The 27,191-nt window shown below is 48.2% G+C and overlaps 1 protein-coding gene across 2 annotated transcripts in view; it reads right to left on the bottom strand.

Moving 5' to 3' along the window:
- The window catches only part of LOC149332123 (uncharacterized), a 373,230-nt gene that overhangs the window by 138,651 nt on the left and 207,388 nt on the right, over positions 1-27,191 (bottom strand). The window contains exon 1 of one of the 2 annotated variants that reach the window (XM_089557079.1): positions 8,241-8,684. The exons of the other annotated variant lie outside the window; for it this stretch is intronic. Coding sequence (XP_089413205.1) covers positions 8,241-8,280 — 40 coding nt within the window. The 5' untranslated portion in view covers positions 8,281-8,684. Of the gene's footprint in view, positions 1-8,240; positions 8,685-27,191 lie in introns of those variants that run through there. 2 annotated transcript variants of the gene reach the window in all.

Genomic DNA, 27,191 nt, shown 5'->3' with positions numbered 1-27,191 from the left:
CGCAATCACGTTACTTCTCTCGCTGTGGCCCCATGGACAAAAAAAAATGAAGTTCTAGAAAAAGGGTGTTAGACACATAACGGAGCTCGGGACCGCAAAAAAAGAAACAATAATAGAGAGATTAAAGGGGTCTCGATTTCAATCAGATCTCAGCCGACTCTTTCTTTCGTTCCAGCTTTCCTTTCTTTCTTTTTTTTTTTTTTAGCCTTCGTTGGCACGTCTCGCCGCATGTTGGTCGTGCAGCTCCGTGCACAAGAGAGAAGTGACAACTCGTATGGCGAGAATATTACATTTCAAGTATGCAAAGTGGGGCGCTCCAACCAAGCGCAGGTAGGAATTCAAAAGCACGTTTCGCCCCAAAGGGACGATCTACCGCCTATGAGCACTCCGCAGGTATTCGGTGCAGTGTTGTGAAGGCTATAGCGTTTAATGGATGACGGTACCTGTCCAGGTGTGCGTATAAATTTTTGTTTGTTTCACAGTTTCTACAGTGGCGAAAAACTTGAAACTTGCCTGGATGTTTGCTGTACAGGTTTGCGTGAAGCACACTAAGTTATCATGAAAAAATATTGTGCCGGTGCGAAGTTAAGGGAAAAGCGATATCCGTGCTGTGGAGGTTTGGGAAAGGTACATTTACAAAGCACCATCAGAACCACGAAAATTAACATCACTGTACTTAATTGCGCGTAGTACTGACTGAACTAGAATAATTGCTCATGGATCTCTATTTTGCGAAAACCAAAACTTCCACACTTGACACTCATTTCATCACACCTTCTACAGCAATATATACATACATTGAAAGGGGGTTCGCGTACTAGTGACTTCAGCTATACAGTTCGCCAAACAGCTGAGCGGACGGCAGCAAAATCACAGTCAGTCTACACAGCCAGAGAGCTGGAGCCGCGCGCACCGGCACACTTCGTCGTCAACTTCTTCGTCTGCCATCGAGGCAACCTGAGGCGCATTCATAATAGTTCAGGCGCGTTAATTGTAATTCACTACAATGGCCCCGGGATGGAAGAGGAGCCATCCTGGCGACCTATGGTGCTGGCAAGAGGAGCGGGTCGTAATAAGTCTTCAGGCGACTGACATGGACAAGCTCACGGCCGCGACGACGCAAGTCCGAAGAGGGTGTAAGCGGCTCTACAATATAATTAACAGGGGATGTTGATTCGACGACGCGGTAAGGGCCATGATGTTCTCTGCGAAATTTCGAAGACTGTCCTGGTGTAGTGGAGGGGACCCAAAGCCAAACTAATGAACCTGGAGAGAAAGCGTGCGCGGTTTGATGGGCATCGTGTTCATGCTTTCGGCGACCTTGGGAGTCCGAGGTGAAAGAACGGGCCAGTTGGCGACATTCCTCGGCGTGCTTGGCGAGTTCGGAAAGGGGCGTGCATTCGGAGGCGTCCGGAGTGTACGGCAAAACCGTGTCCATTGTGGAGGACGGCTCACGGCCATACAACAGGTAGAAAGGGGAAAATCCGGTGGTTGACTGGGTGGCGGTATTGTATGCGTACGTCACAAAAGGCAGCACAGAGTCCCAGTTAGACTGATCTGACGAGACGTACATGGTGAGCATATCGCCGAGAGTGCGATTAAAGCGCTCAGTCAGCCCGTTAGTTTGAGGGTGGTAGGCAGTGGTGGTCCGATGAATGATGCGACACTCTCTGAGGAGGGCTTCCACCACGTCCGAAAGAAAGACACGGCCTCGATCACTGAGCAACTCGCGCGGCGCACCATGGCGGAGAACAAAATTGTGCAGCAGGAAGTGGGCAACGTCACGAGCAGTGGCAGCGGGTAGTGCGGCGGTCTCTGCATATCGGGTTAGGTGGTCGACGCCAACAATTATCCAGCGGTTCCCAGATAACGTGTAGGGCAGCGGGCCGTAGAGGTCGACGCCAACACGATCGAATGGGCGAGCCGGGCACGGCAATGGCTGCAAGGGGCCGCTCGTACGTGGCGCGGGAGACTTTCGTCGCTGACAGGCGATGCAGGAGCGGACGTATTGGCGAATGTACCCGTACATGCCCCGCCAATAATAACGCTGAGATATTCTTTGAAACGTCTTCAACACACCGGCGTGAGCACATTGTGGGTCAGCGTGAAACGAGGCACAGATCTCAGAACGTAAATGGCGAGGTATCGCGAGGAGCCACCGTCGACCATCTTGCGTGTAGTTACGACGGTAGAGCAGGCCATCACGGAACGCAAAATGTGGTGCCTGGCGGCGTAGAGTGCGCGAAGGCAGAGCAGTGTGAGCGTTGGTCACGACGTCGATGATCGACGCAAGCCACGGGTCTTTGCGCTGTTCCGCAAGCATATCAGAGGCGGTAAGAGGCGAGAGGACGGGTTCAGGCACGGATGAGCATGCAGCGGCGGTGGGCAGAGGAGATCGAGATAGAGCGTCGGCGTCCATGTGCCTACGGCCAGAGCGATATACAACGCGGATGTCGAACTCCTGAAGGCGGAGAGCCCACCTGGCGAGGCGGCCGGCCGGGTCCTTAAGAGACGACAACCAGCAAAGCGCGTGATGGTCCGTGACGACATCAAACTGGCGGCCGTACAGATAGGGTCGAAATTTCATGAGTGCCCAGACGATCGCTAAACATTCCTTCTCCGTAACGGAATAGTTGCATTCAGCCTTGCTGAGCACCCGACTCGCATACGCCACGACGTATTCATCATAACCATCTTTCCGCTGAGTCAGGACAGCTCCGAGGCCGACGCCACTTGCGTCAGTATGCACCTCGGTAGGGGCTCTCGGATCGTAGTGGCGAAGTATGGGCGGCGAGGTAAGAAGACGGCGCAGTGTGGTGAACGCGTCTTCGCATTCGGGGGACCAAGCGGACAGGTGGTTGTCTGTTCCAAGCAGTTTCGTGAGTGGCGCAATGATCGACGCAAAATTGCGGACGAAGCGCCGAAAATAGGAGCACAGACCGATAAAGCTCCGAAGCTGCTTCATTGTTGTCGGCTTGGGAAACTCCGCAACAGCGCGAAGTTTGGCCGGGTCGGGGAGAACACCTTCCTTAGATACAATGTGACCCAAGATGGTTAGCTGCCGGGCGCCGAAGTGGCACTTCTTCAGATTAAGCTGTAGGCCGGCGTCGGTGAGGCAAGTCAAAACCTGCTGCAGGCGCGTGAGGTGAGTGGAAAAATCTACCGAAAAGACAACGATATCGTCCAAGTAACAGAGGCACGTATGCCACTTCAGCTTCCGTAAGACGTTATCCATCATTCTTTCGAATGTAGCTGGCGCGTTGCACAGGCCGAATGGCATAACGGTGAACTCGTAAAGGCCGTCGGGGGTAACGAATGCGGTCTTCTCACGGTCAGCGGCAGCCATCGGGACCTGCCAGTAGCCCGAACGCAAGTCACCCCGCACCTCCACCAAATGAAAGGGGGTTCGCGTACTAGTGACTTCAGCTATACAGTTCGCCAAACAGCTGAGCGGACGGCAGCAAAATCACAGTCAGTCTACACAGCCAGAGAGCTGGAGCCGCGCGCACCGGCACACTTCGTCGTCAACTTCTTCGTCTGCCATCGAGGCAACCTGAGGCGCATTCATAATAGTTCAGGCGCGTTAATTGTAATTCACTACAACATATATATATATATATATATATATATATATATGCCGCCCAATCACAAGCTGTCTTTCGCACAGCTCGAAGCAATATTAATGGGTGCAGTATTCACCGCGCAGTCAACGATTATACTCGGCCAAACACGATTAAGATGAGCACACTGTTCTTTTCTTAAATGTTTTTCTGCAGACGCATGATAATGATTTTCAAAAATGGTCCTGATGGCGGTGATTGTTAGAGCGTTTATCCCGCAAAGATGGCTCCCACTCACTTTAACGCCTTCTCAAGGTTCGATGCTAAAGCGAAACCACATTCGGTTTCATTGAGCAAAACTATAGGGACGTTCCCTTTAATACTGCTCGCGCCTGTACGCGCGAAACGCTTTCGCCCACCCGAGCTCAGCCTTTGAAAACGCAGCACTGATTTGGCGAGTGAGGCAGGCAACGGCCTGAAAAGGGAAGCTTCCGACGCGAGAATTGCGTGCTCGCTCACCGACGAGCCACCGCGGAAGCCTTGCTCCCCGTCTCCATTTATTTCACCTAGCCTGTCCCTTGCACTTCGTACGCAGGAGCCGCAATCAGTCTTTCCTCCATTTCGCCTCACTTTTTTCTTTTGTCTTCGTTTCTTCCTCCCGCCTTTATATTTCCGTTTATTCCTATCCATGTCTTCTCGACAGTTCCTCTCCTTTACTTTCATTTATTATTGTTTGTATCATAAGCCCTCTTTCTTTCTTTCTTTCTTTCTTTCTTTCTTTCTTTCTTTCTTTCTTTCTTTCTTTCTTTCTTTCTTTCTTTTACACTCTATTTTTCTTTTCAAGCCTTCAACGTGCATCCGACGCTTCCTCGTACTCTCATTCGTTCTCGGCCCAGAAGACAGCGTTAGTAAAGCGATATATTTTCATCCGTACGTATTTTCCCGCCAGGAGAAAGCTAGCGCGAGTGGCTCGCGGTCTTACTGCGGAACAATAGGCAGACGCATAGTGCCGTTAAATTGCCGAGAGTGTCGCGGGTAATTTAGTCAAATCGAGAACTTCGCTGAAAAGGAAAAAAAGAAAAAAAAAGACGTGCGCACGGTTCCACGCCGAGAAAGAACCGAGATTTCGTCGAACGGAGACACTTTTCAATACACCGCGGTTCCTCGAATCGAGTGGCCCACGGTTGATTTACTTTCACGTGCCTTACGCCCGATTTGCTACTTTTGTTTTCTTTGTCGTTTCTATTTGCCTTTTTTTTGTCCCCTGCAGCCCGGTGCTGGCTCGCGTGCGTGTTGCACTTTTACAGACCTATGCCTAATGGCAAACAGCTCGAAAAAAAAAGACCTATTCTTTTCATCTTCTCTGTCGGTCAGTGTTTTCAAATCAATCAATCAATCAATCAATCAATCAATCAATCAATCAATCAATCAATCAATCAATCTGTGGGTCAAGCAGAAGAAAGAAAGAAAGAAAGAAAGAAAGAAGGAAAGAAAAAGAGAAAGGAAGCAAGAAGGAACGAAGAAAGAAAGAAAGAAAGAAAGAAGGAAAGAAAGAAAGGAAGAAAGAAAGAAAGGAAGGAAAGAAAGAAAAAGAGAGAAAGGAAGCAAGAAGGAACGAAGAAAGAAAGAAAGAAAGAAGGAAAGAAAGAAAAGAAAGAAAGAAAAGAAAGAAAGAAAGAAAGAAAGAAAGAAAGAAAGAAAGAAAGAAAGAAAGAAAGAAAGAAAGAAAGAAAGAAAGAAAGAAAGAAAGAAAGAAAGAAAGAAAGAAAAAGAAAGAAAGGAAGAAAGAAAGAAGAAATTCCTACCGCGCTCCCAAGAACGCAGCCCGTCGTTCAGCACCCTGTCTCTGTACCGTGCAACATGGGAACCATACACTACGTGGAGAACAGCACCAAGACGAGCCTGATAACCGCCTTAGCTCGGAAGGAAGCCGCCAGATCACGCTGCGGCCATAGCGACAGGAGAAAACCAGAAAGCATGCACGTATACGGACGGACGACTAACGGAAAGAAAGAACACAAATGGCTTCCGAAGCGCGCCACAGAATACCGGGGAACAGTCGGCGAACAAACGCGTTGAACAAATACTGCCGCCACCGAGCATGCGAACGGGATGGGGGAGGGAAGGGGGGGGGGGATAGTAAATGAAAGAACAAGCGTGAAGACAGGGCGCTCTTCCCTCTTCCTCCTCTCCCTCTCTTACATCCACATACACGCAGGCGCAATGCTGCAACGCGAGACACACAAAGGAAACACCTCGCTTCCTTTCTCCGGCCACTGCGAACACACGCACGTACAATCACGCATCGCGGATGTCTCTGTCAGTGCCGCGAAAAGCGTGCAATGCAGTGAAAGCTATATGCCACCAGCCAACCGAAGTCGATATCGATTCTCATAAAGATGCTCGCACGTAAAAACGTCTCGAGACTGGCCAGTGCTATGGCACTGGTCAGTGTTTGAGTTTATCAGCACGCTAACGCGCAAGCATTTTCGATTATTTAGAAACTGACAGTAGGACTTGCTGTACAAAGTGCAACATAAGCCGCGTTTACATGAACTGAAGGCGCATAAGTCGACTCCAGATCACTTTTTGGGGGGAGAGTAAAGAAACGTCGAGGAAGAGAGTAGAGGACGCGTCACGCCTTTCCTTCTCGAAACGTACTCTTTCCCTCAAAAAGTGGACTGGAGTCGACTTATGTCGCATTCATGTAAACGCGGCTATAGCGTGTTAAGCAAACCCCCTCATTCTCTTGTATAACACCAATTAAACTTAAGCTCGCAAGCAGTCGGCTAAACGAAATGCGTTCATTGAAAGAGCTAAGCGAGATAAGTATAGGCTTGGAGAGACGCGACGTGAAATTCACAAGAGGCTGATCGAAAAGCGATAGAGGATGAAAATGGCTGTGCATGCAGCTACGAAACGTTAACACTACTAATCCCGACAGCTATCGACAACGGAGGCCCACTGCCAACAACGACGACAAGCAGGTTTTGAGCTCGAACAGCATCGTCGATCGGGCCCTGGCTGACCAGCCAATGTCATCCCCAGCTGCTGCAGCACTGCACGGTACTAGTGGCGCGCAGCGCAGCGAATGCACTAACGGCAGCGCACGACCAGGCGCGTACTATAACGCGCGAGCGCCGGAGCGAAGCGGCGACGTGAAAGGCCCCCTCCGTGATGATGAATGCCCCCGGCGTAGCTGTTGGACGCCGTCCATAGCCGCCCTGATGCATGGTGCCGTGCACGGCGGCTCCAGCAGCGCAGAACGGCACAGGATGGGAAGGGCGAGGGAGGGGGGAGGGGAAGAATAGCTGGGAACGGGTTAAAGGGCGAGGACGAAGTCGTCGTTCCGTAGCGGCTATTCGCGAACGGACAGAGCACACATTCTCTCTTGCCGTTCCTGCCGGTTTTGCGCGTCGTTTGTCTATTCAGTCATTTATTTTACATCCACGGCTTACAAGAAGCACCGTTAGAAGGAGCTGTAATCATTGCGCTGTCACAAGATTTCTGCGCTTCGAAAGACAGCCAGCTCCCCTAAGGGACATTCGGGAGTCGGAACAAGTGCGCAAAGTTGCTGTAAGCGACGAATTACCCAGCATGTACGGAACATGGTGTCGGAAATAAGACCTGTAAAAACGATTTTCTCGGCCGATTCTCGAGCTCGTTCGCGTACACCTTTTGCCCCGAAAGACGAACTTGGCAGTGGCCTTGGCACACACTGACATCTCGTCATTTTAGCTGCTTGGATCGCGTCAAAAATGAATAGCCCATACGGCACCACAAGCAGCGAGACTAGATAAAACCGGCCGATATCGAAATTGAACAGCAATCATCGTGGCTCCATCTCTCAGGAGAGGAAGGAAACGCAAGCGATAGATAGGACTTTAGAGAACAAGAGCAGACGCATGTTTCCAGACAGAGGACGCCACTGTGGCGGCGTATGGATCGACTTGGCCGCAGGCGATAACCGCGGGCGGTAGCAGTGGCGACAACGCGGTGTCTGAGAAAGCAGTTACAAATGAGGTGAATAATTAAAACGTCAGTTCATTTGGCCAAAACTCATCAAGTGCGCAGGGAAACACCACCTTGTTTGAAATGTCAGTGGTACGCGTCAATAACAAAAAGAAATAACTGGAATATGTAGACACCTTCTGGCGGTAACTAGAGTCAAAGGCGGAAGACCTGGTTGTTAAATGTACTGAAGCTGTTGTGACGTTCGCTTGTTCAAAGCCACCCTCAGACTAAATAAGACACACAGCATTATTCTCGTAACATAACAAGGACCACGCAGTGCATGGAAGCACTGGATTGAACACCGGGCGAACTGACCGAAGACACGACACAGAAAACGTATATCCCGCGAAATTCACTAAATAAGACCAGAGCAAAGTTACAGGAAGGAAAAATTCATTGCCAGAAATTGGAATAACCTTGATGCATTTGTAAAAGGAATAAAAAAAAGTAATTCTGAGAAACTTCCAGAGAAAGTGCAATTAGTAAGCAAATGATCCCGAAATCAATCAATCAATCAATCAATCAATCAATCATTTCCCACTGAGGAAAACACTTTACCAGTTCAAGCCTGCCAAGGCCTCATCGGGCTTGTATATGGCAGCTTCTGGCAAACAGCGAAAAGTCCCGTGCAGTGCTTTAAATAAAACTTAAATGAAACTCAAATACCTTCTGAAGGGCACGTGCTGCTGGCATGCTGGTTCTTCATTCCTGGAAATCCAGAGCCGTCCTGTTTATGTTTCTCGGGTACGCGTCCTCTGTTATTCTGATTTCTTCAATCGAACGTTATTTAGCTTTAACGTCACTCTCCTGTCCTTATAACGCAAACAGACCACTCCTATCAAACCACAAGCAACTGCAGGCGCAACCTTGAACCATCTCGCGAAAACACGAGGCCCAAGATATGCGAGGACAACACGCCGCCTGCGACGGTAGATGCGGATGTTCCCGGAGGCCTCGCATAAATTAGCCCGGACACCAGGCGCGCCCCCTTATACGCGTTTCGCAAGAATAAACTGCGGCAGCAACCCACAACATATACGCGCTGCTGTCCGAACGCGGCAACGCCACGCTCGTGTGAGTGCGGAATCTCGGGCGAGCTCCCTGCCGTGGGAAGCACCGCCCCAAAAAAAAAAACAAAGAGACGAAGAAGTAAAGAAGGGAATAAAAAAAGAAGGAAAGAAAGAAAGGAAGAAGGAAGGAAGGAAAGAAAGAAAGAAGGAAAGAAAAAAAGAAAGAAGGAAAGAAAGAAGGAAGGAAGGAAAGAAAGAAGGAAGGAAGGAAAGAAGGAAGGAGAAAGAAAGGAGAGAAGGAACGAAAGAAAAAAGAAAGGAAGGAGAAAGAAAGGAAGGAAGGAAGGAAAGAAGGAAGGAAGGAAAGAAAGAAGGATGGAAAGAAAGAAAGAAAGAAAGAAAGAAGGAAAGAAAGGAAGGAAGGAGAAAGAAAGAATGATGGAAAGAAAGAAAGAAAGAAGGAAGGAAGGAAAGAAAGAAAGGAAGGAAGGAGAAAGAAAGAAGGAAAGAAAGAAAAGAAGGAAGGAAAGAAAGAAAGAGAGAAGGAAAGAAAAGGAAGGAAAGAAAGAAAGAGAGAGAGAAAGAAGGAAAGAAGGACGGAAGGAAGGAAGGAAAGAAAGAAAGAAGGAAGGAAAGAAAGAAAGAAAGAAAGAAAGAAAGGAAGAAAGAAGCAAGGTGCTGACTTACATCCGAGTTTTTTATTATTCGGAGCAGCCAAAACGTTCATTACATGCCCTGCATTCTTAATGAGTAGCTCCTTCGTCAAAAGCAAAACAGTGGATGAACGGAGGGGACCGCGTCTGTGTTCAGATTGGCCAGAGAGATTTGTGTTAAGATTTTCCTGCTCCAGGTTGTGCACGGTCTCGCTTGATTCATCCTGTTATTCTGCTTGTGATGCAACATGTGAAGCGTGCAGTACGTACGCATTTATGTTGCCTGTTTCGAATAAAGATAGCCTTGCATGTCAGAAGCGTGTTAGTGGTTCGTTTTTTTATTCTTTATGGCTATCTCGCGTCATCAAAACTTGTCCACACGATTGTGTCGTCCAATAAAGATAAATGTGCAAAAGTTTGATAGTGTCAGACAGTGCGTGATGAGATCTTGCTGTGGGAAAATTTTGGTTCATGAGTTGGAATTAGTCAATTAATTGCACGCGAGAGTGACTCCTGGACGTCACAATAGCCATGGACGTACGTCGATATAGTACAGAGGGCAAAACACATGTCTAGAACGACCGACCTGTGTGTTCTGCAGCTCCCAAAACCACTGCGACCAGGAAGGCAAAAAATGACGACGAAATGCTACGAGTTTAACTGCGTATGCTTACATCCGCAGTTTAACTGCGTATGCTTACATAGTCGAAGAGAATAATTTGTCCCATTTTGAGGAGCTGCTGCAACAAGTGAAGAAATTTTGAATGTTCGGTTGATGAGTAATTTGTTTAGATTTACTTAATTATATGCTTGGCTCTATGACTGCAGTATATATATTCTGAGGTTGTGAATTGATACAGTACAGTGTGATGTACTAATTTCGTTGCTGTGACGCCTTGTCTGCTGTATTTTCTTTTCTTTGTCCTTGGGTATTACACAAATCATGTACCCAGCTGCGATGGTCTTGTAGTTCAAGACCGCAGTATTTATAAATAAATAAAAAAAAATCCAAACCATTTTAAACCAAATTCTGTCGCTAGATATCGCACATTTAGCCCGAAACACGCCCAGAACATGTTCTAGGCAAGCGTTTTGCCCTCTGTACATGGACGCTAAAATAGCCTCGGACGTCATTATAGTGTGTGGACGTTTTGCTTTCGGACTGCGCCAATGCGGGTCGCCGTAGTGATCTGAATTTTTTTTCGCTTTTGTTCGTGTTTAAATTACTACGCAGTGGTGGCCGCAGCGGCCCAGGAAAATTTTCAAGCAAAAACAACGAAACGCGTAAGCAAACCGCACGATGTGCAACGGCAAAACTACGATCGCTTCCTCCGCAAACAAACGGGAAGTGGCCAATTAGGAAAGAAAATCCCTTGAGCTTACCAGCAGCTTAGCCTTCATATAGCCTTCCTCGTACACTAAAAAAAAAAAAAAATGCTCGGATACGGATACGTACTGGAGCAAAATTGCCAGATTGGGGCGCTTGTCCACGAACCTAAGGTGGATTCTGCTCTTTGACGTCACATGGTATTACAGTTTCCTCGTCTTTATCCAGGCTAAGCCCAACGGCACGGTGGGTAGATACAAGGTCGGATCCGGATAAACCGAGCGCTTGAAGCCTCAGAAATGCCAAGGTTGTGCCGAACAAGCGAGTCTTAACTCAATCGCGCAGTAAGAACGGAGGATAAACTCGCGCAGGTAAGTTCTTTCATGGCGCACTCTCCCCACCTCGCAGTTATGAGAAAAACGAAATTAATCTAAACAATTACGCGGGAACACCCGACCACTGTGAAACTGTACGCGACAAAATGACGGGTATAGCGATATGTTTGCCGCCCTAGAAATATGTGCTGATCCAGTGCTGCTATCTCTAAAACTAACAGAAAATACGCTGGCTTCATTTAATTCGAACTCGAGCGGGATCGAAACTCAGTTCCAATTAGGCTCCCCTTGATACACGTGATCATGACGGGACCAACGGAATAATTCGAATCAACTAGAAGTTCGAACTAACCGAGTTCCAATTAGCGAGATTCCCGTGAAACGGTTACAAGATGTGAAGAGCTCCAGCTTCGATGTACCAGTTTCTATGCATCAGTTTCTATGTACCAGTTTCTATGCACCAGTTTCTATGCACCAGTTTCGATGTACCAGTTTCTGTGCACCAGTTTCGATGTACCAAATTCGATGTACCAGTTTCTGTGCACCATTTTCAATGTACCAATTTCGATGTACCTGTCTCTATGTACTTGTTTCGATGTACCAGTTTCGTTGTACCGGTTTCATTGTACCAAATTCGTTGTACCGTAAATTCAGCGAGCATGTGATAACGAACCAGTTTCGTTGTATCTGTTTCCTTGTACCTAGCTGTTTCGTTGTACCAGTCTCGACGTACCGGTTTCGACGTACCAGTTTCGTTGTAACGGTTTCGTTGTACCAGCTTCGTTGTACCGTAATTTCGGCTGACGTGCGATACACCTCGTCGCAACAACCGATATCTACACGCAGAAATCCAGCAGCACTCGTTATCGGCGACCTAGCGTAAGTGCATTCGATACTTCCTCGTTGACAGAACCGTCAACGGCAAGCATCTGCTTAGTGTACCCAGCCCCGTGGGCAACTCAGGAAAAAGAACAAAAAAGCAACTCTAAAAGCGGCTGATAAATGAGACGAGGAATATTGGCAACGCGTCCAACAAAACTCCTTTTCTTTTTCTCTCTCACTAGGTTATTATCCAGCCAGGCAAGCGTATGCCGCACGTAATGAACAAGTCGACGCTGCTCCACAGCTGCCCACTGACGCTCTTGCCCCAGTCGCAGGCCACTAGAAAATTTCATTAGGGTTCCTTTAAATATTTTCCTTTATTAATGCGCACACGCCTTCCGGAGCTCGCGCGCGCCAGATATTCGCGGCAACATTTTTGTAGCGAAAGCAACATTGGCCACGAACTTACGCTTTCGCTGTGGCGGTTCTCCGAGGAGGCACAGAGACCGACTTTGAGCCGTTGCCTAGCAACCGCCGCCGCTGGCGGACGCCGCGCGCTCGCCGCGCCATCTGGCATGACGGCACACCACGCGCCTCGCCGCGGAGCCGCCGCCACCGTTTGGTATGACGTCACACCGCTTGCCTCGTCGTTGCGCTCGCTTTCCTGGCACAGCCGAGCTAAGTCACTGCCAGTTTTTGTGCCTGCAAAGCAGAATGTCGGCACTACAGAGGCTAGAAGGTTTTCCTAGTGTCGCGACCGGGCCGGCGCAGCTGAAATAACTTGCTATGCTCAAGGCAGATGGCGCTGCCGCCCGCTGGCGTGCGGGCGGGCGCAAGAAGCCCCTATGGGTAGTGCTCGCTGGTTCAGTCGGTGGATCGTGTGCAAGGGCGTCCGCAGAATTTTTTGCAGGGGGGGGCCCCGTTGGTGCCCAGGGGGGGGGGGGGGGGGGGGGGGGGGGTATGTTCGTAGCAAAAAGGCGCTATTTGCGGAGTAAATTTATTTATTTATATATAAATAAAAATTAAACAAAATGCACACATGAAAGAAAAATTACAAACAGCAAATTAAAGCGCGGCTAGGAGAGGTACATTGGAGTTTATCAACGAAGAAACAACTAAAATTAATAAAAAATGCAAAAAGATGCTATATCACTTCGTGGAGAAGAGTGCTCAGTCTTCCTGCATACGGGTTCTCGACTCACCCGGATTGATGACCAGCACACAGCACAATATGTTCGCAAACACGCAACTACAGTCACTCAGTCAGTCTTCCTTGAACAGCAACTGTAGGCGCCTCGGATTTTTCTGGGCGAATTGCGTAATTACACGTGTGATAAATTCACTTCTGTGCTTCATTACACGCTCTCGGTGCACACTCATCATACACATTGATTGGAAAAACTGTTGAACGCGTACGTTGAAAACAAAAGATGGCTATATATACAACGAAAACTTATTTACAAGATAAATGCACGCTCGCAGCTTCATACACCTCGCTCCATCTTGCTTGCGCATCCGCACAGTCGAGCAACCCCACACACACTGCTCGCCGCTCGTCGCTTTCTCGTCCGCTGTCTTGGTTGTTCTCAGCTTCGCTGACAACCGGCCACTAAAAACACCCAAGCACAAACACAGAGGCGCGCACACGTGCGAGGGCTTACTTGCCGCAGTATCTCCGAATGCGCACTTTGGGGGTGAAAGGAACGCCGCGCAACTTCCGAGGGGAAGGGACACTCGCCACTCCGGTCGGAAAATTTGTTTTTGTGTTTTTATGGGGTTCAGAGCCCCAAAACGACTCAGGCTATGAGGGATGGAGTAGTACAGAGTTCCGGGTAATGTCGACCACCTGGGTCTCTTTACCATGCACTGACACGCACAGTACATGGGAGCTGTTGTGATTTGAGGCCCAGCCAGAGGTGACAGGCGAGCCAGGCAGGCGCCATCGGGCTGCGTTGACCAAAGGCGCTGGTTTTCACAGAAGACGCAAAGAACGCTGGTGTGGGGGCGCCTCGGGAGACTGCGTAGCCGTGAACAAAAGCAGCTAATCCCCTTTGCCGGAGATTCTGAAAGCGGCGTTTCTACCGAACTGCGCTACACGTGGATCGGAGGAGACAGCGAGCGGCGGCGGCGCCAACTCATCGCCCGCTTGCCCCTGAGCAGCCCGACAAAGCGGGGGTGGACACGGCTGATTTGTCCTTCCCTCCTTAAGAATTCATCGGTGACCGGCGTAACGACATAGGCGAAAACAAGATGCCCCGTGCACTGTCTGCCTCCGTGTCGCTATCTCTCTAGAGATCAAAGAAACAGACACCCATCTCAAGGCGGCTCGAAACACATGCTCGCCGGTGCCGCTGTATGTCTGGAACAGGTCGCCCTTCAGTAGAGCTAACGATGGCGTGGTTTGAAAACGGCGGAACGACGCACGCCCGGACGCGGCATTTCGCAGATGTGACCATGCGGGGCTGCTTTTACCCTTTTGACTGAGCGCACCACCGCCCCTGGTGTGCGGCCATCACTCACGGTTCGAGTGAGTGATTTTCCAGGGGGGTGCAACCGCCCCCCCTTCCCCCCCCCCCCCCTCCGGACGCCCATGATCGTGTGTGGGTTGCTATCACTGCTTTGACAAGGCGTTAAAGTGTTAAAGACGGTGCAAACACTGGCATAGGTTCTCTTCTCATTTAGATTCGACACGGACTAGCTGTAACACCGACAGTGTGCCGCGGCAGGAGCAAATGCAAGCGTAACGTCGGGCCTCACCTACTGCGCCGTAAAGAAGCGTAATACCGCATTTTGTACATGATTGCAGGGTGGAACGTTTTTATTACACAAGGTTCCATGACAACAATGTACTAATGCCTTTTTTTTTGTGCGAAGTGCCCTGTGCGAGGCTACTGACAGCGCCTCATTTTCAGCAACTTTTTTTCTTTTCTCGCTGCGCGCCGCGCTCTTTGTTTACCGACTTTAGAAGTACTCGGCTCCGGCGGATATCCTCGACAGAGAGCAGGCCACCACGCTCAGACGACTACAAACAGACACCTACCCAAGCAGAGCCATGTATCACAAAATGTGGCCGAACAGATACGCGAAAGAGTGCGTGTGGTGTGGGGGCTACGCCACAACGTACCACGCCACCTGGGGCTGCGAAAAAAGCCTTTACTACCAAAGGTAAATAGCCCTAGTCTAGAGCAGTGGGAGGCCCTCCTGGCTGACTCCGACCCGAGCACTCAGCTTATGCTGGTGACGAGGGCCAAGGCAGCGGCGGAGGCCAACGGTATCCTGGACTAGGGAAGACCGACCACTGTAGCTCCACATCTATCTATCCCCATCCCCCTACTCCCTAACTCTTCGTTTTGAAAAAAAAAAAATAAATAAATGTTTTTACTACTGCTACTACTACAAGGACATGCATCCTAGTCAAGGCGTAAAACTTGACCACTTCTGTCGTAATTCGACGTCCATGCTCCGCGCAGCCCACACCTTGAAGCTCACGTCCCTGAAGAAAATGCAGAAAGCTGACCATGCTATCTGCGTGTAGCTCATTGCGGCTGAAAAACACCGTAAATGCGTCCTCAAGCTCAGCTATGAGCTGTCGAATTGGCCTTGATGGATAAACTTAACCTCCATGGTCAAATTTTCGAGTAAGTGAGGCATTGTTGTTTGACTCCGCTTGCAAAGGTGAAGTGCTGAAACAAGTTGCATATTCGGGGCAAGGAAACCTTTTAAGGATTTTTCTTACAACATACCCAGCTACATAAAAAATTAGTCTGCTGTCACTTTTTTTGTCTACACAGCCCTGATGATCGCTCAGGCTGCTGTGCTCCTCGAGCAGCTCTGCAGCAGAAGCCAAGTTTCCGCCATCCAGTAAATTATCGACAAGTTCAGTTATTCGTTCATTTTTTTCCTTGGGAACATCAGATGGTTGCAAGTGGGCAGTCACGACTTCTGCAGGTACGTTTTCTCCTTTTGGAGGCTTTGCGAGGCTGTAGAAAGAAAGGTTGTTGATAATTATCAAAAACTGCCCCACGGTTGGATGATCATTGCAACCGAAGCACTGGCGCACAATCCCAAATACATTCTCCATCCTGTCTTGGCTTAGGTTTGCAGTCAACAAGTACTTGTATTGCAGCGACGTGGTCAGGTATTTTACAAGCGACAGTGTGCTTTGCAGCGTTACACGCAGCCCAAGGGCAGTTCCTGCACTTAAAAAGCACTGTGCAGCATATGTTCCTCCCATTCCTTGAGAAAAACAATGAACTCATTCAAAAACTGTGCACTTCTTGAATCAGCACGAAGGCCTTTTGATGGGATTCTAGATGACATTATAAATATTAGTCTTTCCATTAGTTTTACAAACCGTTCTGTCGGTTCGATGTTTCTGACGTTGTCCCTTTGCAAATGGTCCCGGTAAAAGAAAATACCCTTTAGTACCTCCTGACTGAACAGCTGAAATGCAAGGTTTACTCGCATTTTTTCGAATGCGTTTGGATGCACATGTGATTGTGTGATGTGTGGCATCACCTTCCATGTCACAAATCGCCCGCGCGCACTTGCCAACTGGCTGGGCGAACGGCGCGGCTTGCATAGCGCGCCAAAAGGCGCACGCCTGGCAGCTGCAGCGCCACCTACGCTGTGCATCCAAACCGGTTTCACAGGAGCCCCTTGAAACGGCGGCCGTTCACGACACTAGGAAAACCTTCTAGCCTCTGTATCGGCACAGCAGAATTCATCCGCAGAGTGCGTCCTATTCCAAGCTCACCAGACTAATTACAAAGGGCACCGATGTCTCTATACGCGGACACCCTATGCGCTCCTGGGAAAGACGAATTACTAATTACCCTACGAATGCAAATTAACTTGAATTTCAGCAAATAAATAAAAACCTAAGCAGGCTAAACTTAGTTCACGCTCCCTCCTGGAGGCTTGCTCAAAAGTGCCAAGGCCACAGGGCGTGCACAGTAGGACATTTACGGCGTCTCCTAAGCTTAAAAGCTACGGAGGGTGTGAGGGAGTCTCATCCTCGCCCGTGAGGGCTTTGGTAGCTTTATAGAGCGCAGCTCTTGGGCGCCTGCTCCTGGCTTCCGCGTCGTAGCTGTCGGCGTCGGCGCAACCGGTTGACCAGGTAGCAGATCAATCAATCAATCAATCAATCAATCAATCAATCAATCAATCAATCAATCAAAAGAAAGAAAGCAGGAAAGAAAGAAGGAAAAGAAGAAACAAAGAAAGGAATAAAGAAAGAAAGAAAGAAAGAAAGAAAGAAAGAAAGGAAGGAAGGAAGAAAGGAAGAAAGAAAGAAAGAAGGAAGGAAAGAAAGAAAGAAAGAAAGAAAGAAAGGAAGAAAGAAAGAAAGAAAGAAAGAAAGAAGGAAAGGAAGAAGGAAAGAAAAAAAAGAAAGAAGGAAAGAAAGGAAGAAGGAAAGGAAGGAAGAGAAGCCACGGGAAGATCCCCGAGGGTGGCTAGCAGCGCCACCTGCCAGCCGTGGCAGATGGCCTCTGAAGAGCTGCGCTAAATCTGGCATTACCAGTCAGTGTAATCGTCTGCCAATATTTTCGTGCGACGATGAGAGCCTGAGCTGGTCGTCTTCCGCCTTTCGACAAGCACTCACAATGCGGTCGCGCGTTGTCTAGTGCAGCTGCAAGATGGGAGCGCCGCTCGAACCCGGAACAGGCCCCATGTAAAGGTCAGTCGCCGGCAGAGATGAAAGGCAGCGTCTGCACACGGTATAGCACGCACGCAAGCTCACTGGAGACGAGTTGTTGGTGGGTGTGACTCTCTGTCTGCCCGCTTGCCTGCGTTTGCACACGTGTGTGTGTGTTCGCAAGCCAACTACCGACCTTTACACGTATACTTCTCAAACGACGCAAAATAATGCCCTGTGTACAGTTAACGATTCTGGTGCCGGTTCCTAATTATATAATCACTTCAACGTAATCTCAATTACAACCTGCCTTCAATCCTATATATAATCTATATCCGTGTAGAGACTTGTTATACAGGTTTGGAGATTACAGTGGAGTTGAAAATCGTTATAAAAAGTTGAAGCGGCCCGACGGTTACTTTGTTATAGCCGCAGATTCGCTATAGCCTGCGTTGACCTAGCTTCCAAATGGAATCGTGATTCCTTCTTTATATTCATTGTTTCGTTATAAACCGTTCCGTTATAACGAGATTCGACTGTAACTTTCCATATAACGTGCGCTCGGTTTCTATATACCACGCGGCCTTGAAAATACACAAGTAAACTGTCCGGAAGAGATCAAAGATTGTAGGCGCATCGCCTAGCAATCCTTCGGGGCAATTTTTTGTCGAATTCTCCCGAAAAATTCTCACGAACACCTCCATGCATGGGTGACGAATTTCAACGAGAATCGCCTATAACGACAAAATTGTCGAAGTGGAGAATCGATTCACACACGAGGCAGAACGAAGCGAAGGCACTCTTCGTTCACTTGAGATTCTAGCCTGGCAGACTGTCTGGCAAGTTACTAGGGATGAGAACGACGAAGAAGATGTAAAACACGCACAAAAGTTGCCCATACCAAGAAACGCATACAGATCTGGTGGTCATAACTTTTTACTCTCACTGCTACAAATCCGGGCCTGTTACAGAGGATTTTTCACAGGGTGCGTACAAGTGCCGTGTCGCTGAGAAACCTTAATAGCGCTTTTACCATTACAAAAACTTTATAGACAATTTAGGGACAGTGTATAGACTTCTGTCGATAGAGTCTATAGACTCTCTATAGAAAATCCTAGAGAAAAGTCTATAGGCAATACAAATGATATAGACAGTCTAGAGATAATCTATAGATATATGGCCATACACTTCCAATAGACTTTTGTCTATAGACAGTCTATGAACTATGAATAGAGAAAAAGAGATATCTACAGGAAGGCAACAGAGTCGATAAGAAGTCTATAGACTGTCTATAGAACATTTTTATAAGGTATATCGCACGCAAAGCGGGGGCTGCGTTAAACCAAACTTCTCGACCCACCCTTACGAAAAAAATTCAATAGAAAATCAACAAACTCTCTACAGACTGCACAAGGGGTGCCTGAAGAAGTACTGTATACGGGTACGAATCAATCGATCGAAGAAGAAACCGCAAGCAATACGGCCATCATTCCAACGCCCCCCACAGACACAACCACATCAACACACGCACCCACACAAACCACACGCCCAATAAAACAACAGGGGTCAGGGCCGACGCGCGACAGCGGCGGCCATGATGAAGCGCAAGCTCCGAGGTCGCCAGCGGCGGTCACCATCAATATTCGTTGGCCCGACGCCCTGCACGGTCAAGCCCAGGGCGTGATACGCGTCGGCACAGAGGCCGCCTAATCACCGGATCGAAGAGGGCGCTGCCCACGGAAGGGATGTCACTACCACGGAGGTGGCGGCGACAACAGCATCAAAAGCAATGGGCGGCAAGCAACCTCCGAGTGTGCGTCTCCAACGACACAAACACCGCCAGCGACCGCCAGCCCCGACCCCCTCCGCAGCACGGAACAGAAACAGCGAGCGGAACAGACACGACGCGGGCCTCATTCAGTGATCGCCACAGAAAAGCCCCGGTATCGTGGGACTATACGCGCTTTTCTCTCTTGGGGAACGATCTACTAGGAGAAAGGCTAAGCCCTGTCGGTGATTGCTCGCTCTATAAGCCTACCTAACTAACCACTATCACGATGGCTAATGGCCCACCCAGACGCGCCGCTGTGATCAACGTCGATAACCTCGCGGGGGCGCTGGGATTTCTTCGACAGCAGGCTTGAATGGTGCGGAAAAACCCAAAGCGATGACGAACTAACGCTAGCGGGCTATTTTGGAAGGATATGTATTGTAGCAGGGACTATATTAGCGAAGCCGAGCAATTTTTTTTTCTGCCCCAACGTATGCACTCTGTCGCAGTGACCCTCGTATAATGATGTTTTCTTCTGTTTTTCTCGTCTAAGCTTTAAGGCGATGATATTGATAGGTAGTTCGATGCTTTTCTCTTGTGCATATATTATATCAGTTCAAGACCGTTAAGGGCCTATAGGTAAGCAATCTGCGTTTTTATGACAAAATTAACGAGTTGTGAACTCAACAAATATAATACCGACAATAAAGAAACTAGTTTAGATGTGGCCTTCTATGGAAGAGACACGTGTACTAGGTAACCTTAAGACAACGAATAATGGCTAGTTTTTGTGAGTCGGCGGCAGAGCACGCACTGTGCTGCGGGCTTGACGATGCAATCTATAGGGCGTCGACGCCAGGTCCGTTAACGTTTCACGATGTTGGCGTGCGCTATCTGCAAGCGTGGAATGCTCTACGCATAAAAATGGTCTATAGAGAGTCTATAGACTTCTTATAGACTCTATTGCCTGTCTATAGACATTTATTTTCTTCTATTCATAGTCTCTAGTTTATGGTCTAGGATTTGTCTGTAGCCAGTCTACAGCCTTTATAGACAAAAATCTATGAATTTCTACTGTCTATAGAATATGCTCTAGGATTTGTATATAGCCAGTCTATAGGTTTCATAGACAAAAGTCTATGGATAGTGTATAGACTGTCAAAAAAAATTGTAAGTGTATACGCCCACTTTGTTTCAGAAAACTTCCGTTATCTCGTCTCCCCGTTCAATTTTCTCTGCTCCCCCTCCCATCCGGCTACATCTTCCTTCCCTTCTAATCGGCTCTGGCCACCGCTCATTTATTCTCCATATTGAATGTCTCGCCCGGAGAGTTTTCTTCTTTCTGCCTTCCGCCAGGAAGGCACCAACTCTGGTAAATGTATACTTTAACACCTAAACTCCAGAGTGCACTCTGTAAAACCTGAGCTCTAATGGCAGCTAAGCACGCTCAACTCTTAAGACACTACAGTTCGGAAAAAGCACCGCGCACGCCAGCTAAACCAGAAGAAAGAAGTTCGAGAATAAAGTCGTTACGCCTACGCGGCGATCAGACGCAGCCTCCTCCCGTGCCGCCACACGTAGCGAAAAAGAAGCGCAAAAAAAAAAGAAAAAAAACTCTCTCGCGGAAGAAGCAGGCACGTTTTGCACTTGGCGCGCACGATCCTTGTGTTCGAGTGGGAGCAGGAGTGGGAGGCGCGCGATGGAGATTACAACAGCTTACACGCTACTCGCTCGTCTCGCATGCACCGGAACGGTGCGCCACACTACACTCGCCGCATTCAGAACCGTGCACTGCGCTGGAAGAGGCAAAGCCGGCATCAGGTCCTGGCGTTTGTACTTAAGGGAGAGATTCTCTCATATGTGCCTCCTTGTTTCGTTATCATCCAACCCGGTTATCTGCTCTTGTGATTAATTAGCCTCGAGCGCTTGAGATTAGTTATTCCAGCGAAAGGAGGAGGGAGGGAGCTGTTTCGTCTTTTAGGCCATACACTAAGCAACGTTATTCAAGTTGACTGGAAATTAACTCTCAGGATAGCGCTGCCTGATTGGCTGACGTTACTTGTTCTGTTATCAGAATCTTACTTATCTAATATTGTTTTCCTTTTTGTACCCTGCGGATTAGTTAATAGCACGGGGAAATGACCGGGGGAGGCTCCACATAGTCACGTTAGTTGTTGCACCGTTAAGCCACGCTCGCACAGCCCTATTCACATAGTCTAAAAATAGACTTTGACAGCATTACTGTTGCCTGGTCGGGATCCAGGTTAGAGAGAGGGCAGGAAGATGGGATTATTGACAACACAAACCAAAGTGAACAAGGTTTGAGATGAAGCCTGCGGCTTCCCCCAATCTCAACCCATCTTCTCAGCCCCCCCCCCCCTCTTTTTTCTGCCTTTGTTCACTTTGTGTTGCCTTGCCTGCTTAGTCAGAGCACCAGAAACGAGCAGTGTAAAATCATGAGACGGCAAAAACTAGACAGGACACGAATTGAACAGCAACTTCGGCATGAGAAAAGCTTTGCGAAGAAACTCGACGCATATTTACAGACCTCTTCTTTAGCATTCGCAAGCGAGACCACTTCGCTATAGGTCCGTGTCCTTGAGCTGACCAACCACGAACAATGTCGAAACGACGGAGAAAGCCTCGACCGATCAGAATGCTGATCTTAACGGACAAAGACACATGCGACCTTTGTCTAGTGCGTAGGCATGACCAATCAAGTATGTCAAAATCCTCGCGATAGGCACTAACCCGAGAAAAATTACAGGATTGTTTAAAGAGCAGAAATGCGAAAGCCTTACCCTGTCCACTCTTCCTCCCTCCAATTTTAAGGCGAAAGCCTTTAATGCCTGATCGTTGTCGACGGAAGGTTGTCAGCAGAGGTGTCACGCTTCTGGAATCGTGCGAACTGTGGCTTCTCCGCGCAGCGGCACAACCTCCTTAGAAACCGGCGCGCCGGTGGGGGGCGCAGCTGTGCATAGCAACCGTGACGTCACACAGTAGCGGTAGAACGAGCGCGCGCGCGCGTCGGCGGTGGCAGCTGCACCGCCGCTCCTTCGCCAGACGTGTCGTTGCATCCGGGTAATTGAGACGCATGGCCGAAGCGGCCCAGTGATTCCGCGCCAAGCCGTTCGAGGAAGCGGCAGCGGGTTGACCACAAGGCTTTTGCCAAGCACACTTTAGAGAATTTCCAGTGTCTTCGGTAATTTTTTTTGTTTCTTGGTCATTATTTTTATTTTTATTACTTGTTATCTTTAGTTCTTGTTCTTCTTTATTTTGTTTTAATGTTTAGTTTTATTTTTATTCTTTTTGTTTTGTTGTGTTCTCTTTCGCCTTGTTTCTATTATGTATTTTTAATTTTGTCTCCGTTTGAGTTTTTTTGTGTTGCCAAGAAAGGACTGTTTAGCCAGTTTAGCCAATGTATGGATTGTTATGTGGCCATTGCTGGATTGGTTATGGATCTGCCTCTTCGGACGAAAGCCACCGATGAACCAAGAAGTGTCTAACACCCGCGCTAACGCGGCACCTGATTAGCCTAGGCCGGCTCCACTGCCTCCGTAGTGTTGCACGGTTTTGCCGACACAAGCGCGTAAGGAGAAGCTAAGAAGCCGGCGAGCGGCGCGAGCGCGCTGCCTCCGCTCCTAATGGGTTCGGCAGAGGGAGAGAGGGAATGGAGGGGGGGGGGGGGGGAAGAAGGCCTGTGCGCATAATCGTGATTCGTGCCGGTTATAAAACGCCATCGCTATCGCTCCGACGCGAGAGAAGGGGCAGCGCTCGCTTCCCGGCGTCGTTCGCTGAAGACGACGCCAGACAAGAAGTGCGCCTTCGAGACGTGCTTTGTACTCCCGCGTAAGCGTGCCTCGGGAGGAGCGGACAGTTAAAAAGGGAGCGGCGGAAATTATTCGTAAGCGACGCAAAAAAGCCGGCTAAAGGAGAGAAGAAAGGATTAAAAATGGGCCTAAGGTAGAACGCTTAAGGAAAGGCGTGGATACGAAACATGTGCCTAACATACCCAACATTTCTGGACAAAAGCCTTTTCGAGCGGAAAGGCGTTTACGAAAGCGATTTTTTTTCACATAATGGAAGGTTTCACTATAACAATCAATATACAGCAGATCCCGCGACGGCACTCTTGCACTTTTTTTTTTTTCTATTAACGTTCTTGCTATCGTCAAAAGCGCTCCCCACTGGTTTTCTATGGCAGTCTTAACTGTTCGATGCGATCGATGCAAACACTATAAAAGAAAGATTTTGCTGCATGTAACAAGAATGTACTATTACCTTCAATATTTCAATAAAAGTGTCTTGCGATTTTCCAATTAAAAAAATTTTTGTGCGAGAATCGAGAACTATAGTGAAGCCGCGCAACGTTTATCTATATCGTAAGTCAAGGCTCATTAACAAAGACGAAGCCATGCTCAGAGGTTCCGCCGATTAAAAAAAACACAAATAAAAAGGAAGCTAACGTCGTTAGATTTCAAATGCGTTCTCTATATCTCCCTCGAAAACCTCCGCACCAACCAGGATCAAATCTGGCTTATTCGAAAAGTAAGATAACTTTCGTCAAAGAAAAATGGCCATGCAAGCAAGATGCCCACCGAGAACTGAGACAGTTACTTCGCCTTTCATTACCATGACACCAATTGTCAATTTTATTAAGGGATGGACAAAATTCAGTTCAGTTTACGTGAACTCTAATGTGAGATCGAGAAAGCCCTCAACAACGACAAGCTGGGTCGTCGCATGTGTTCAGTTTAGTGTTTGAGCTGCTCTTTCATTTCTAAAATTAAAGGAACGAAATCTCTGCAAATTACCTTCAATTTCTAAATAAATTCTATATTAAATCTAGTTGACAGCCGAGGTCACAATGGCCAGAGACAAACGGCAATAAAATAGAAGGTGGCCGCTTTGCTAGGCAATGTAGCGCTGCACTGCACTGCACTACACTACACTAAGACGCGCTACACTAAAATCCACTGCACTACGCTACACTTCCCCAGACCACCCTGAGCATCTATACAAGGCGTTACAGTGCACAGAAGTGCTGTCCTTGGATAAAATAGGCAGCACTACATAGAACTATACAGCACTAAACAGCACTACTCAACACTAAACAGCACTGTATAGTACTATGCAACACTACACAGCACTATACAGCACTACCCAGCACTAAACAGCACTACACAGCACTACGCAGCACTACACAGCGCTAAACAGCCCTATACAGCCCTACCCAGCACTACACAGCACTACACAGCACTACACAGCCCGTAGATGACTCCTTCCGTTTTGCCCCGGCGATTCCTCTTATCAGAGAAATACCAGTATTCGGTCCAAGCTCTCATATACATCTCAATTTCTCGATCTCACATGGAACTAAATATTAAAAAATGCAAATCTATGCGAGTTTCACGTTCAAATACTACTTGTCCTCCTTATTTTCTTCACAGTCATCCCCTTGAAAGCGTAAGATCGTACCGGTATCTTGGCATACATATAACTAACACCCTGTCCTGGAAACTTCATATAGAACATATAGCATCTAAAGCAAACAAAACGCTTGGTTATCTTCGAAGAAATTTTACACTTGCTCCATCTTCGTTAAAATCATTATTATACACGACCTACGTACGACCGCAAATGGAATACGCTTCATCCATATGCGACCCTGGACAGGTCTCACTGACACAGGTTCTGGAAACTGTCCAGAATCGTGCAACTAGATTCATTTTAGGCAATTACCATCGTACATCTAGCGTCACCCAAATGAAAAGGTCTTTAAACCTCCTGCCTCTAGCTACCCGCCGTAAGCACTTCCGCATCTGCCTATTCCATAAGATTTTCTACTCCAATTTTCAACTTCGCTCTCGATGGATTCAACCAGCACCGTTCATTTCTCACCGTCGTGATCATCAACACAAGGTCACAGTGCCTCATTGTAACACAGTGACATGTGCGCAATCATATTTTCCGCTAACCTCTAAAGAATGGAATTCCCTACCCGCATCATTAGCTAGCATCACTGATTCAACTCAATTTAGAAGAATACTTACCACTCTGATTACATAATGATCGCTTTTGTATTTTATTGTAGTGTTGTGTTCTCCACGTATTAGTATTGTTCTTAAACTATTTTATTAATCTGTTCCGTGTTAATTTTGCTCACTTCTTTTTATCCTGCCTCAGTTGTTCTATAGTTTTGTATGAATTGTGCTTTGTTTATTTTTCTTGTTATCAACTGCCCTTCCCCTCTGAAATGTACTTTGTACCCTGAGGGCATCACAAATAAATAAATAAATAAATAAATAAATAAATAAATAAATAAATAAATAAATAAATTGCTGGTCCTCCGCTTTTTACGCCAGTGAAACACCAAAATAACTACGTTCCCTTCCTCCTATGCCGGATTTATACCCCCCTCCCCCCTGCAACACACACAAACACACCCACACACAAAAAAAAGTCGACTGTCGCCCCCAACGGGACCGCACACGTCGCAGTGGAGGTTACGCAACCCACAGTGGCGCTCGCACAACCGACCTTCCGCGAGCAAGCGCTGACAACGGAAGGAAAACGGAGACGGCGACAACAAAAGGGTAGTACGATAGCACACGCCCTTCGAAAAACACACACACACACACACACACACACACACATACACACACACAGATAGTCTAACGGCGCGAAAGCCACGACGCAAAACGAGAACATGGTACGCTGTATACAGTGTCAAGCGAGGTCGCTGAACTTCGCAGTCTCCCAACTAAGTCCGAAGCAAACACTCTTACCGAGTGTTTGGTGCCACCTATCCCAGCGCTGTGCAGATCTGGTATGAATTTAAATAGCGTTGCAGGTAGAATTGAGCGCGGCTGTAAAGAGAACACCCGTTTACTGCAGCCGAAACACAAGCCCTCCATCAGGTGTCCTATAGCTGCAGAGAAGGGACGGAACATAGACCGCAGAAACTGGCGAACAACGACAGGAAATAAAATTAGCGGCTGAACACGAATCCCACGTCACTCGAGTCGTAAAGCCGCGGCGACGGTGCTAACAATAAAACTGTAACTACCGACAGTTTTGCTCTGCCCCAATTTACTGGGGCTTCTCTCCGAGAGGAGCTTGCAAAGAAGTCGGGAGGGCCATTTGGTAACGTCAACAGTACTACAAAGGGAAAAAACGCAGCGCGAAAAACAAAGACAAGGACTGAGAAAGATGGACACACACAGCGATGTGTGTGTACGTCTTTTTCCCTCCTTGTCTTTTTTTTTTGCGCCATTTTCCCCCTGAGGCTTGAGCCTACAAGCACAAGCATCTACCCTTCTGAACTTCATCAACTTCCCTACCTATACAGCTTCCACGCGGTACAATGTAAACGCCCTTCGTCAGCACTGATCTCCGGGCCTTGGTCAGTTGTATCAATCTCCTACACAAAACAGTCCAGACTGCCCACGCCACGATGTCAGTAAGGCAGGAAGGAATCACTCACCCATAGCTAGAACCTGTTGGGTTGCTGGGCGAAGTGTACTGCCGGGCTATGCACTGGTCCCGGGATGTCTTCTCTAGCCGAGTACACAAAATCCGAAGAGCACTTCTCCCTTACCGTCCTCAACACTGACTGCCAACCACTTGGCCACATAGCAAGAAAATTCTGCCATCCTATCTTCTTTGATATCTCTCTCACCTATATCTGTTTGCGCACGAGTTGACGTCCCTGAATCGAGACGCCTGCGCCAAGAAACTCGACACCGCCCGTGACACTGGAAATCTATATAGCACGACCGTTTCCCTCTACCCATCATTCCGCCGTCACCCCTGCAGCGCTTTACTTGCCAGCTCTGCCCCTTCGAACACAGTATACGATTTAGAGTTCCCCCGCGTAAAGGTTTCGTTCCTCGATTTCCAGGAATAGATTGTTTTTCGGACGCTCGGAAAGGTCAAGCAGCGATGCGCGGCGTCGGTTGAAAGAAAAAATAAAAAGAAAGAAAGCCCTGAAGGCTACGCCCGCGAACGTATACCGCTGAATCTTCCGGCGTCTCAAAAGTCATGGAAGCGCTCGAAAGA

Source organism: Amblyomma mixtum, chromosome 8, assembly GCF_055824585.1.
Source record: "Amblyomma mixtum isolate Tamu chromosome 8, ASM5582458v1, whole genome shotgun sequence".
Lineage (NCBI taxonomy): Eukaryota > Metazoa > Arthropoda > Arachnida > Ixodida > Ixodidae > Amblyomma > Amblyomma mixtum.
This window is presented reverse-complemented; position numbering and strand designations above follow the sequence as displayed.